Raw genomic sequence first — 12,419 nt, 5'->3', positions numbered from 1 at the left:
ATCAGTCAATGCCCCTGTGGCATTCCGTCTCTGAAGTTTTTTGACTATATCTACCGAACTGGCGCTGTTGGAACTGGGGTTGATGTCAATTGAGCCCACTTTCCTTCCTTTTTAGTAGACATGGTTGGAATCACCGTGGCAACCAACTCGTCGTCGGTTATGTTCTTCTGGATCAAGCCTTTCCAGTAGGTCGAGGAGTTCTCTACTTTGTTTCCCTAAACTATTTTTAGAGTCTCGTTTTATTCCTTCCCGTCCATATTTTCGGTCCTGTCGGCCGTAGACTGGTTTGTACGGGGAAAAGAAATGGTGCTTCTATTGACCCTTTCATAAAGAAAGGATGCTTCTACGATCAATTCTGAAGGAAAGGGTTATTCTACCGACCCATTCTTAAAGAAAGCTTGCTTCTATCGAAAGAAAGGGTGTTTTTATCGACCCTTTCTTAAAGAAAGGGTGCTTCTATGGACCCATTCTTAAAGACAGGGTTCTTCTATCGACCCTGTCTTAAAGAAAAGGCACATCTATCGACCCTTTCTGAAAGAAAGGGTGCTTCTGTAGACCCTTCTGAAAAACTGGTTGCTTCTATCGACACTATAGCTCCGTTCCTTTACGTTCAAGAATCTTCAAGTTTTACCACTTTTTACTGGAACTCCTCCTTTACTTCAGACACCATACAATTCATATGGGGGCAGTTTACAACTTTTACTACTTTTGCTGGTTTTACAATTTTCAAAAGTAAAGGAACAGACCATATCTGAAAGAAAGGATGCTTCTATGGGCCCTTTCTGAAAGAAAGGACGCTTTTATCGATCCTTTCTGAAAGACAGGGCGCTTCTATGAACCCTTTCTAAAAGAAACAGTCTTCTACCGACTCTTTCCGAAAATAAGTGTGTTTCTATAGATCCTTTCTGAAAGAACGATTGCTTCTGAAGAAAAGGGCGCTTCTAAAGACCCTCGATTTTTAAATTTTGTTGTAGGTCGTTCTTGCTGCTTTATCACATTAAAGTACCTCTATGTTTTTATAATTTTTAATCCATAATTAAAATGCTCAAAAAAATATCAATTGCCTTTCCAATAATTACCATCTTTAAGGTAACTTTCCATTGTTTTACTGTTTTGCATTTCTAAAAATACTTACCTCCGATTAAAAGAGAAATTTCAAATAATCGAATATTTGTTTTATGGACGTCAGTTTCGTTTTAGTCAATAACCTTAGCAATAATCAACCGATAGCTTTATAATGAGAAGATGATGATTGTGGCGATGATGATAAAAATAAAAGCGCCAATAATGATAATGTGATGATGATTATCATCATCATCATCGCAATAATGATTATAAATGACGTATGTCATAAAGTGATATTTGCAAAACGAAAATCGCTTATCTCTCTCGCAAATAACTGGGCAAAGCACAAATAAACACAAATTGCATTTAGGATTAACATAGTTTTTCACTTAGTCCCATCATATCGCAACAAACAACAAAAACAACATACGATACTTGAGAAGTGCTCTCCAGGCTGATTGACAGTTAATCAGATAAACAAGGCTGATAATATTTGTTTTTCTTATTGCTCTCTTCGAATAAAAAATAAAGTACTTTAGTAGTCGAATATAAATCTCTAACGAACATCCCAGAAGTCATGCGGGAATATCTGTGATATGGTATCTTCCTCTTATCGCCGAGTGGCGGGACATAGTACAATGTCGAATATAAGATTACCCTACACTAACTTTAATGATGCTTCTATACAACCTTTCTGAAAGAAAGGATGCTTCTATAGACCCTTTCTTAAAGAAGGTGTGCTTCGATAGACGCTTTCTGAAAGAAGGGTTGCTTCAATAGACACTTTCTGAAAGAAGGTGTGCTTCAATAGACCCTTTCTGAAAAAAGGGGCGATTCGAAAGACCCTTTCTAAAAGAAGGGGTGCTTCGATAGACCCTTTTCTAAAAGAAGGGGTGCTTCGATGAAACCTTTCTGAAAGCACGGGTGCTTCGATGGACCCTTTCTGAAAGCCCGGGTGCTTCGATGGACCCTTTCTGAAAGCCCGGGTGCTTCGATGGACCCTTTCTTCAAGAAAGGGTGCTTCGTTAGACCCTTTCTTCAAGAAAGGGTGCTTCGTTAGACCCTTTCTTCAAGAAAGGGTGCTTCGTTTGACCCTTTCTTCAAGAAAGGGTGCTTCGTTAGACCCTTTCTTCAAGAAAGGGTGCTTCGTTAGACCCTTTCTTCAAGAAAGGGTGCTTCGTTAGACCCTTTCTTCAAGAAAGGGTGCTTCGTTAGACCCTTTCTTCAAGAAAGGGTGCTTCGTTAGACCCTTTCTTCAAGAAAGGGTGCTTCGTTAGACCCTTTCTTCAAGAAAGGGTGCTTCGTTAGACCCTTTCTTCAAGAAAGGGTGCTTCGTTAGACCCTTTCTTCAAGAAAGGGTGCTTCGTTAGACCCTTTCTTCAAGAAAGGGTGCTTCGTTAGACCCTTTCGGAAAGAAAGGGTGCTTCGTTAGACCCTTTCGGAAAGAAAGGGTGCTTCGTTAGACCCTTTCGGAAAGAAAGGGTGCTTCGTTAGACCCTTTCGGAAAGAAAGGGTGCTTCGTTAGACCCTTTCGGAAAGAAAGGGTGCTTCGTTAGACCCTTTCGGAAAGAAAGGGTACTTCGTTAGACCCTTTCGGAAAGAAAGGGTACTTCGTTAGACCCTTTCGGAAAGAAAGGGTGCTCCGTTAGACCCTTTCGGAAAGAAAGGGTGCTTCGTTAGACCCTTTCGGAAAGAAAGGGTGCTTCGTTAGACCCTTTCGGAAAGAAAGGGTGCTTCGTTAGACCCTTTCGGAAAGAAAGGGTGCTTCGTTAGACCCTTTCGGAAAGAAAGGGTGCTTCGTTAGACCCTTTCGGAAAGAAAGGGTGCTTCGTTAGACCCTTTCTTCAAGAAAGGGTGCTTCGTTAGACCCTTTCTTCAAGAAAGGGTGCTTCGTTAGACCCTTTCTTCAAGAAAGGGTGCTTCGTTAGACCCTTTCTTCAAGAAAGGGTGCTTCGTTAGACCCTTTCGGAAAGAAAGGGTGCTTCGTTAGACCCTTTCTGCAAGAAAGGGTGCTTCGTTAGACCCTTTCTGCAAGAAAGGGTGCTTCGTTAGACCCTTTCTTCAAGAAAGGGTGCTTCGTTAGACCCTTTCTTCAAGAAAGGGTGCTTCGTTAGACCCTTTCTTCAAGAAAGGGTGCTTCGTTAGACCCTTTCTTCAAGAAAGGGTGCTTCGTTAGACCCTTTCTTCAAGAAAGGGTGCTTCGTTAGACCCTTTCTTCAAGAAAGGGTGCTTCGTTAGACCCTTTCTTCAAGAAAGGGTGCTTCGTTAGACCCTTTCTTCAAGAAAGGGTGCTTCGTTAGACCCTTTCTTCAAGAAAGGGTGCTTCGTTAGACCCTTTCTTCAAGAAAGGGTGCTTCGTTAGACCCTTTCTTCAAGAAAGGGTGCTTCGTTAGACCCTTTCTTCAAGAAAGGGTGCTTCGTTAGACCCTTTCTTCAAGAAAGGGTGCTTCGTTAGACCCTTTCTTCAAGAAAGGGTGCTTCGTTAGACCCTTTCTTCAAGAAAGGGTGCTTCGTTAGACCCTTTCTTCAAGAAAGGGTGCTTCGTTAGACCCTTTCTTCAAGAAAGGGTGCTTCGTTAGACCCTTTCTTCAAGAAAGGGTGCTTCGTTAGACCCTTTCTTCAAGAAAGGGTGCTTCGTTAGACCCTTTCTTCAAGAAAGGGTGCTTCGTTAGACCCTTTCTTCAAGAAAGGGTGCTTCGTTAGACCCTTTCTTCAAGAAAGGGTGCTTCGTTAGACCCTTTCTTCAAGAAAGGGTGCTTCGTTAGACCCTTTCTTCAAGAAAGGGTGCTTCGGTAGATTCTAAAGGGGGCTTCGGTAGATTCTAAAGGGTGCTTCTATAGAAACTTTCGATCTAATCTAATATTTCTCTAACTTCTCTATTAGGGCAAAATCTATAACTTTGCGTGTTGCGTGTTTCAAATTGAAATACATGTATTTTGTTTTTTTTTAAACGCACACGCAACACGCAAGGTTATAGGCTTTGCCCTAAAAAAACTTCAAGTGAAACTTCAAAACAATCAAACAAAATAAAAAATAAAATTTATATTTTTGATTTCCTTGCCTTCGCAATTGCCTGCAAAAAATGGTGGAATGCACGCTATGTTCCCTGATTGGCCTTGGATTTCGGAGTATCTACAATTTGTTGATTACAGCCTTGGAATATCCAGCGGTGGTCTTTATACTAAGCCTTATGATAGCGGTATTATTCATTTCCAACATTCATACAGCCAAAATTCTTTGTGAATTGGGGAATATGGCATCGAGGAGTTGTGGCGGTATATCTTTCTTCGGTGATGGTGCAGGAGTTTCTAATAGAATTTTAAGTCATTACGATTATGGAGCCGAAAGAGGTAAGTCAAGACACAATTGAAGGTCCTTATATTAAATGTTGTTTCCCGTTGAGGTCCCCATACATGGCAATGTTCGGGTGAGAACCAGTCACCCATAAATATAATTGAAGCAAATGTTCAGAAATTCCCCATTCGAGAGATGCTAACATGGAATCATTATGATGATTTGCCCAATGCCATAATAATGGAAAATAATGGTCAAACCGGTAAGACAAAAATCATTTTTAGACAATTTGGAGTCGATTATCCATGTCTGTCTGGTTGGTTAACATGATAACTCTCGAAAGAACTAACCACCGATTTCATCTGAACTTTGTACTTTGCAATACTTCCTTGAAACTTAGAGGTAGTTTACACAAGCCATCAATGTCATATGTACCGAAATAAAAACATTCCATATCTACCCACACAGACAATGTGGAGACGTAATTTCTCGGCATTCTCTGTGGACGCAGAAAGTAAACGGCGTAAGGAAAATCCCCAATAATGCAAACATTAGCGATTGTATAAGGATGGAATTTCAGCGCATATACCAATGTCATATGGCTAGTGTAAACTACCTCTTGTATCGTGTTCGTATGTGGACTACACATGACCCCTCCCCAACTAAACTTCAAACAGTTTTCATTACGAGCAGTTTAACTGTTGTTCGAGAATCGTTTTGGAATATTAACGGCAGATTATTCTTGTGAAAGAAGCAACCTCCGACAGAGCTGATTCGACATATCTTTGGGGACTTTGGGGATTCTTGGATCCTTCTGCATGCTGCGATTAAGAAAGCAGTCTCGAAGAGATGGTTACTCTAATTTCCCCTGTATACTGGGGATCCTTTAGTGCATTACAAATTAGTGACAAAATAGATAACAACCCGGCAATGTCTTTGCACAACGATAGTGCCAAGTTTGGTGCAAACAAGTCTATGGAAGAGAGGTCCGGAATGATGGGCGTGGTCAATATACACGGGACTCTAAAGACTATTGAGGATAGTTTAGAGAAACAAAGTGGGGAACTCCCTGGCCAACTGGAAAGACTTGTTCCAGAAGAGCAGAACAAAGGCATATCCCCGGAGGACATGTTATCGGCAACGAGCTGAGCACCGCGGTGATTCCGGTCAAGTCTACTAAAGATACTAACGACACGACGTTGTCTCCCGTCAACGATGCAAACAAGTCTATGACAGAAAGGACCGAAGAAACAAAGTATGGAACTCCTCGACTAACAGGAAAGGCCTATTCCAAAAGAGCAGAAAAAATATTTCCGGGGACATATTACTCAACCTGATCTTGACCTTGTACAATTAGAGTGCTCTTCGCAAAGGAAGAGATCCGAGGAGTTTTTCATCATCAGAAGTGAACTCAGATACGTGAGGAAATTTTGAAAGATTTTCCCTCACGTGCCGCGATGCGAGTTTCGTTCTAAATTTTTTGACGCGAACGATGGAAACAAGTAGAAAGGCTTGCTTCACAGAAGGGCTACTCAATCTCACCTTGGCCGACGACACCCGTGGTGTCCTATATTGACACATACCAACTAAGAACTCATGAGTAAAGACTAGTGGTGGAGGATCCAAGGAGACTCCAAATACAATTAATGACTCTATGGACAGAACTGTCAAAGACGTCAGATATACGAATCACTGTAAAAGTTGTTTCTCTATCTCGGCAAATTCGTGGGCAGGCATCCGTATTTGCATTCTAAAAAGAAAGTCTTCTTCCTCGGAAGCATAATCAGGTACATGAGAAAATTAAAAAAAAGTGACTTTACGTGTATCCATTGGATCTCTCTCCAAAAGCATGTAGCTCCTCAAGCCAAAGCTTCCGAGGAAGCTGTGACGTCGAGAGAAAAATTAAAGAAGATGAAAAATTAAAGAAGATGAAGCCTTCTGCCCCAAACATCTAGACTCCAATAGTTCTGTTTCAAAGCCGAACCCGAACCCTAAAGATAAGAAGAAGGCCAAAGAACCCATCACATAAGCCAACCAAGTTCCGTAAAGGTGATCAACTGCCAATGGGATCTGCTCCTAAGTCCATTTCAGACCCGAAAGGCAGGGTTAAAGCAGACATTCTGTAGACACGCCCACAGGCTGTTAGGAAAAAAATCGTATTGTGAGAAGGCGAACCAAGTTTCGCTGCAAAAAAAAAAAACTGTAAAGCGTGTTCACACCTCCGGAGGCCCACATTCTTCTTCCAAGAAAACTATGGTTTCACAGGCAGTCAATTCATGAGGAAATTTGAATGAATTTAACCTCACGTGCCTAGACGAGCTAGATATTATCTTCCTCCCAACACCTGTACCTGTTCAAACCAAAGGTAAGAAGATTAAGCTTGCTACCTCAAGCCGTAGCCAAACTCGAAAGGTACCGAAATCCGTAAAGGTGATATTTTAGGGATGGGCTAAGGCAAACTCAAGACCGAAAAACAAGAGTAAAGCAAAGGCCCGCACCCTTATTGCAAGAAGACTATGGTTTCTCCGACTGAAAGGACGGTGGTTGGGCCGACAGAGAAAAAATCATCTGCTGAGAAGTCGAACTAATCTTCTCACAAAAAAAAAAAACTGATTGGTGTTCGCTCCTCCTATGGCCCCAACATTCGGCCAAGAATACGATGGTTTCTAAGGCAGCCAATTAATCCATAAACACCTTCACAGCCGTTCTTGACCAGAAAGCCAAACAGAAAAAGCCCAGCACCGAGAAAGCCGGTACCTTCTCAAGAAAATTTACCTCCAAAGTTCAAAGGCAAGGACACAAAAAGCCTTAGATGCCCGATAACAATTTTCTTTACATCTTTACATTCATTAGACCAGACTGTCAAGCCATCGACCTCCTACTCATGCGTCCCCAGAGTCAGGGAGCTGACACTGGAAGTTAACAGGTTGGTCGGCGAGCATAAGCGGAACAAATGGTTAAATCATCTGAAGAGCTGCAACAGTGGATCCGGTATAGGTGAATTGTGGGCAACGGCTAAGCCACTCTCGAACCCTGGAAGAAGGGAAGATAGGACCTCAGTCACGTTTGGCGACGTTACGTTGACTGACCCGAAGAGGTGCGCAAGTAATTTCAATCGACAGTTTGTCGAGCATCCCGAGAGTGTCAGGGCGAAGAGAAGAGTATTACGTCGCATCAGATCTCTTCCTGCCGAGGATGAACCACCACAATTTACAATGGATGATGTTGCCAATGCCATCAGGAACGCTAAATCATCCAAAGCGTTGGGCCCTGATGGAATCTCCATGGTAATGTTGAAGCAGCTGGATGAGCCGGGAGTCAAGTATCTCACCAAGGTCTTCAACTTGTCGCTAGCCACCCTCGTTTTTCGCGAAGTCTGGAAAATGGCCAGGGCGCCCGTAGCAAAGACACTTGATGCCTAGCTCCTCCCCAGTATCAGAAATAGCTATCAAGTTGCCGATCATCAGCATGGATTCCGTAAGCAACACAGCACGACAACAGCGCTGCACGTCATTACCACATATATCTGTAAAGGACTCAACCAGAGACGGCCGTGCGATAGAACAGTGATGGTGGCGCTTAACTTATCAAAAGCCTTTGATACAGTCAGGCACTCCACGCTGTTTGAGAACATTGAGCAGACAACCCTCCGGCCAAGCTTGAAACGTTGGATAGTCAACTATATGTGTGGACGCCAGTCGTACGTGGAATTCAGGAATAAGAAGTCCAAATCCCGTAGAGTGAAACAGGGAGTTCCCCAAGGTGGGGTGATATCTCCGGAACTGTTTAACCTCTACCTCTCCTGTATTCCACCCCCTCCAGACGGCATTGAGATCGTGACGTATGCGGATGATTGCACGATCCTGGCGTCGGGTACCTATCCTGATGACATCTGTGAGAGACTGAACAACTATTTAACCGATCTTACCACCTTTTTCCATTCGAGAAATATGCAGATTTCCGCCACAAAATCTACAGCCACTCTGTTCACCACATGGACAGCGCAGTTTGGACGTGAGTTGAATGTTGTGGTCGACGGTAGCAGAATTCCGACCACAAACTGCCCTAAAATTTTAGGGGTCACATTCGACACTACATTCACGTCGTGCGCACACGCCACAGCTATCTGCGACAAGTTGAAAAGTAGGAACAAGGTCCTCAAGTCCCTGGCCGCCAGCACTTGGGGTGCAGATAAAGAAACCTTGTTGGCCACGTATAACGCGATAGGTCGGTCTGTGGTAAGCTATGCGGCTCCAGTCTGGTCCCCGAGAATGCCGCCCTGAGAACAGCGACAGGGTGCCTCCTCAAATCTTCAGTGGGCCATCTACATGAGGAGGCAAAGATTCTTCCAGTAAAGCAACACAATGAGATGCTTTCGTTGCAGTACCTGCTTGGATGTTATCGTGTGAGCCATCCCAATCACCATCTTGTGGGTAGGTCCGGCCCATTCAGGGAGATCAGGAAGGATATCCATGCTCTAGAGGGAGAGGTCCAACGATACAGGAGAGAACACCTAGATCAACAAGCATATCAAGCAGGATTGAATAGCATTCACACGGACGCAGTTGCCAAGGCCTTAAGCGATTGTAGTGTAAATAAAGTACTCGGAGTACATCCTCCATCTATCGCAGCTAAGGAGCGTCAGCGGCCACGACAAACCAGAGTAGTTTTGGCTCAACTACGCTCGGGATATTGCAGTCGCCTAAATTCGTATTGGGCGGAAATCGATCGCGCCGTGCAAGACATATGCCCAGTATGCGGCATGGGCCCGCACGACACACAACACCTTTTTAACTGCCCCGCCAAACCTAACCATCTAACTCCAGTGGATCTATGGCTACATCCCATCGAAGCAGCCACTTTTCTGGAACTGGAGATAGACCCAGAGCCAGATTGAACAGAGGAACGAACATATAAACATAACAAAAACACTCTTACAACAACAACTCAGGCGTCCTAGATCAGAATGCCAAGGAGGAAAAGCCTAGTACTGAGAAGGTCGGTACCTCCTCAGGAAAATTAACTTGCAAATGGGCAAGGACGCAGAAGCCTTACGCCAGACCTGGTCTGATAACGAACTTCGAATGGCAAATCCATACCTCCGCTAGACCAAATATGACCTTTTGGAAACAAAATGGTCAAAAATGTGTCTGAAAATTTTCCAATTCGAGGGTCCGGGACTTCTGGGTCGCCCCCTGCGGACATCAATTCTTCCAAAGATATATCAATTTCAAAGATGTAATATACACTCACATTCCTTCCGGTACCTTCTCCACAAAAGTTCATGCGCTCTTAAATCAAGTTTGTATAAAGCCACTTCTCGAATCGTGTTGAAATTTTAATAGCGGGACACTTTTCGGATAGTGTTGTATTTTAATAGCAGATTGTTTTTGTGATCATGATTCGATTTCAGGGATTTTCTACAGTCTTTGTGGTATCTATAAGAACGCTATAATTTTTTCCATACTTCCCTTGATAATGGTCCAAAAGTTAAAAAAAAACAGGATTATGGATTTTATTCTGTTAGACTGTGTTGAGTAAGTTGAGGTTCTAATGACCCTTTGTTTATAATACCTACACCACAATCGCCTATGCCACTACAAAAACAACAAATTCCCTTCTTAAATTTTCAAACTTTCAAAACATTTGTTATCTACAAAGATGCTATTTCTTTTCAAAATTCGGGATATGTTCATAGAAAAATTGGGGCCTGATATTGTTATTTACTTTTAGAGGGTATTTAGCTGTAGGCAAAAGTCAACCGGTTCTTTTTTTTTACTTTATGTCCCTCTTTCTGATATCCGTTATCTTCTATTGAAACTATTGAAATCCTTACTGATTGTCTCTTCTTAGTTGTAATACGAGCTGATTTCACGGGCAATACCCCTACCTTAAGCGGGGCTGATTTGCTGGCCAGTTATAGCTTTGTTGAGTTATGTTTTCGTTGGAGTCTCTCGAATGGTGAAGGTTCTGAACACATGCTGAATTATCGTCATTTTCCCATGGAGTTGCAAGTTATGCATCGTACCGGACCTGCAGCAGAATATACCTCAAGTTATGATCTCTTAATGGTGGCTTATTTTTACGATGTAAGAATTTGAAATTTTAAACAATTATCAAATTTAATAGCAATGATTACTTCTTTGTAGGTCTCCTCCAACAATCCCTATTTAGAACCCATTGTACAAAATTTACACCGCATTCGGATGCCGGGTACTCGCATAGAAATTCCTCCCTTCCCCCTCAGCTATTTGTGTCATCAATTCCGCAGTGGCTTCTATAGCTATGCTGGTTCGTTGACTTCGCCACCATGTTATCAAGGTGTTGAATGGTTTGTTTTCCCCGAGGCATTGGCCATTGGTGAAAGGCAGCTGCATGAATTTCGTCAATTACTAAGTGCAAATGGTAAATCTCGCATAACTCACAACGCTCGACCTGTACAAAATCTCAATGGCTCGAGAGTTGTGAATTTAAATCAATATAATCCCATCGAAGCATGTGACCTGTTGTGCCAACAACAACAGCATAATCAATCACAATCTGAGGATATGATGTTGCCAGTAGCTAGCACAAGTAATGGAGAGGATCTTGAATATTTGGATTAAGGGGGGTGGTGGGCGTAAAGAGATTGTTTCTAATATCTAGTTGGGAGTACTTATTAATGGAATTTATTTTTTGCTTTTGTGTTTTTATGAAATATATATTGTCTTATATTTTTATAGCTTATTCGGAGCAATGGTATATTATTTCTGACGATTTTCCAAAATCCCTTTATAGTACATAAAATCTTGGATATAGGTCAATCCGTGGTTGGGTGATAAGGTGTAACAAATAAGCAGGAAATCTAAAACTGGTTCACTCGTCTCGATTTATCCGTGAGGAATCGGGACAATTGGAATATCCGAATTTATGAAGCTGACAATGAGAGCCAACAAACGGTTAGTACATCCACGGCAGCCGATCTACGAGCCTCAATCATAAGTTTCGGAATATAGAACAACCCCGGACCATAGATCTGCCCCAGAACCGCATCAAATTGAACCAATAATATAATCGGATACGATTACGATTAGCTAGAATGTATATAAGCATATTATTTATTATATCCCATATGTTCTAGTAGCAAGGAGATCAGATTTGTTATTCCTACATTTTTATGCACTTATTTACTCGAAGACCTTCTGTACGTCTTCGAGTAAATAACTTTAAATCGATTATTGAAAAAATATTTCTTAAAAAATCCACGATTATTGAAAAAATATTTCCTAAAAAATCCACGATTATTGAAAAAAATATTTGTTAAAAAATTATGTTTGAAAAAATATTTTTTAAAAAATCCACGATTATTGAAAAAATATTTCTTAAAATATCCACAATTATTGAAAAAATATTTCTTAAAATATCCAAGATTATTGAAAAAATATTTCTTAAAAAATCCACGATTATTGAACAAACATTTCATAAAATATCCACCGATTATTGACAAAATATTTCTTAAAAAATCCACGATTATTGAGCAAATATTTCTTAAAAAACGCAAGATTATTGAAAAAAAAAACCATTTAAGAAAAATTTTTCAAAATCCACGTTTGAAAAAATATTTCATAAAATTGAAAAAATATTTCTTAAAAAAATCACGATTATTGAACAAATATTTCTTAAAAAAATAACGAATATTGAAAAAATATTCCTTAGAAAAATCACGATTACTGAAAAAAATATTTTTTTTAAAAATCCACAATTATTGAAAAAATTACTCTTAAAAAATCCGCGTTTGAAAAAAAATTAATAAAATATCCACTTCTGAGAAAATATTTCATAAAATATCCACTATTGTAGAAAAAAAATTTTTCTTAAAAAATCCACAACTATTGAAGAAAAAAATCTTAAAAAATCCACGATTATTAAAAAAATCTTAAAAATTCAAGGTCATTGAAAGAATCTTTCTTAAAAAAATCCACGACTGTTGAAAAAAATCTTTCTTAAACAATTTACGTTTGAAAAAATATTTTTTAAAAAATCCACGATTGTTGAAAAAATATTTCTTAAAAAATCCACGA

General features: G+C 40.8%; 2 protein-coding genes across 3 annotated transcripts in view; one reads left to right on the top strand and one right to left on the bottom strand.

The window, feature by feature from the left end:
• CAH3 (Carbonic anhydrase 3) overlaps nucleotides 1-12,419 on the bottom strand; it is a 64,808-nt gene that overhangs the window by 25,185 nt on the left and 27,204 nt on the right. The window lies entirely within an intron of this gene.
• On the top strand, nucleotides 4,021-11,654 carry LOC141399198 (putative carbonic anhydrase 3). Of its 2 annotated transcripts, XM_073977458.1 has the most exons (5): nucleotides 4,068-4,415; nucleotides 4,469-4,621; nucleotides 10,213-10,448; nucleotides 10,509-11,010; nucleotides 11,082-11,654. In XM_073977458.1, exons 1-4 carry the CDS (start codon nucleotides 4,148-4,150, stop codon nucleotides 10,962-10,964), a joined length of 1,113 nt encoding a protein of 370 aa, XP_073833559.1. In that variant the 5' UTR covers nucleotides 4,068-4,147; the 3' UTR covers nucleotides 10,965-11,010; nucleotides 11,082-11,654. The 2 variants fall into 2 exon arrangements, with proteins under 2 accessions (XP_073833558.1, XP_073833559.1); XM_073977457.1 differs by having other exon boundaries at nucleotides 4,021-4,415; nucleotides 10,509-11,091.

This window comes from Musca autumnalis, unplaced genomic scaffold (genome assembly GCF_047663935.1).
Source record: "Musca autumnalis isolate F117 unplaced genomic scaffold, ASM4766393v1 scaffold_3, whole genome shotgun sequence".
In the NCBI taxonomy this organism is placed as follows: Eukaryota; Metazoa; Arthropoda; class Insecta; order Diptera; family Muscidae; genus Musca; species Musca autumnalis.
The sequence above is the reverse complement of the archived record's forward strand: the minus strand, read 5'-3'. Positions and strand labels throughout refer to the sequence as shown.

Bases quoted from the DNA above. Each gene is read 5' to 3' on its own strand.
- LOC141399198 (XM_073977458.1), top strand. From the start codon at position 4,148: ATGGTGGAATGCACGCTATGTTCCCTGATTGGCCTTGGATTTCGGAGT. The intron at 4,416-4,468 runs GTAAGTCAAGAC...TTTCCCGTTGAG, and splicing joins CGATTATGGAGCCGAAAGAG to GTCCCCATACATGGCAATGT. The intron at 10,449-10,508 runs GTAAGAATTTGA...ACTTCTTTGTAG, and splicing joins TGGTGGCTTATTTTTACGAT to GTCTCCTCCAACAATCCCTA.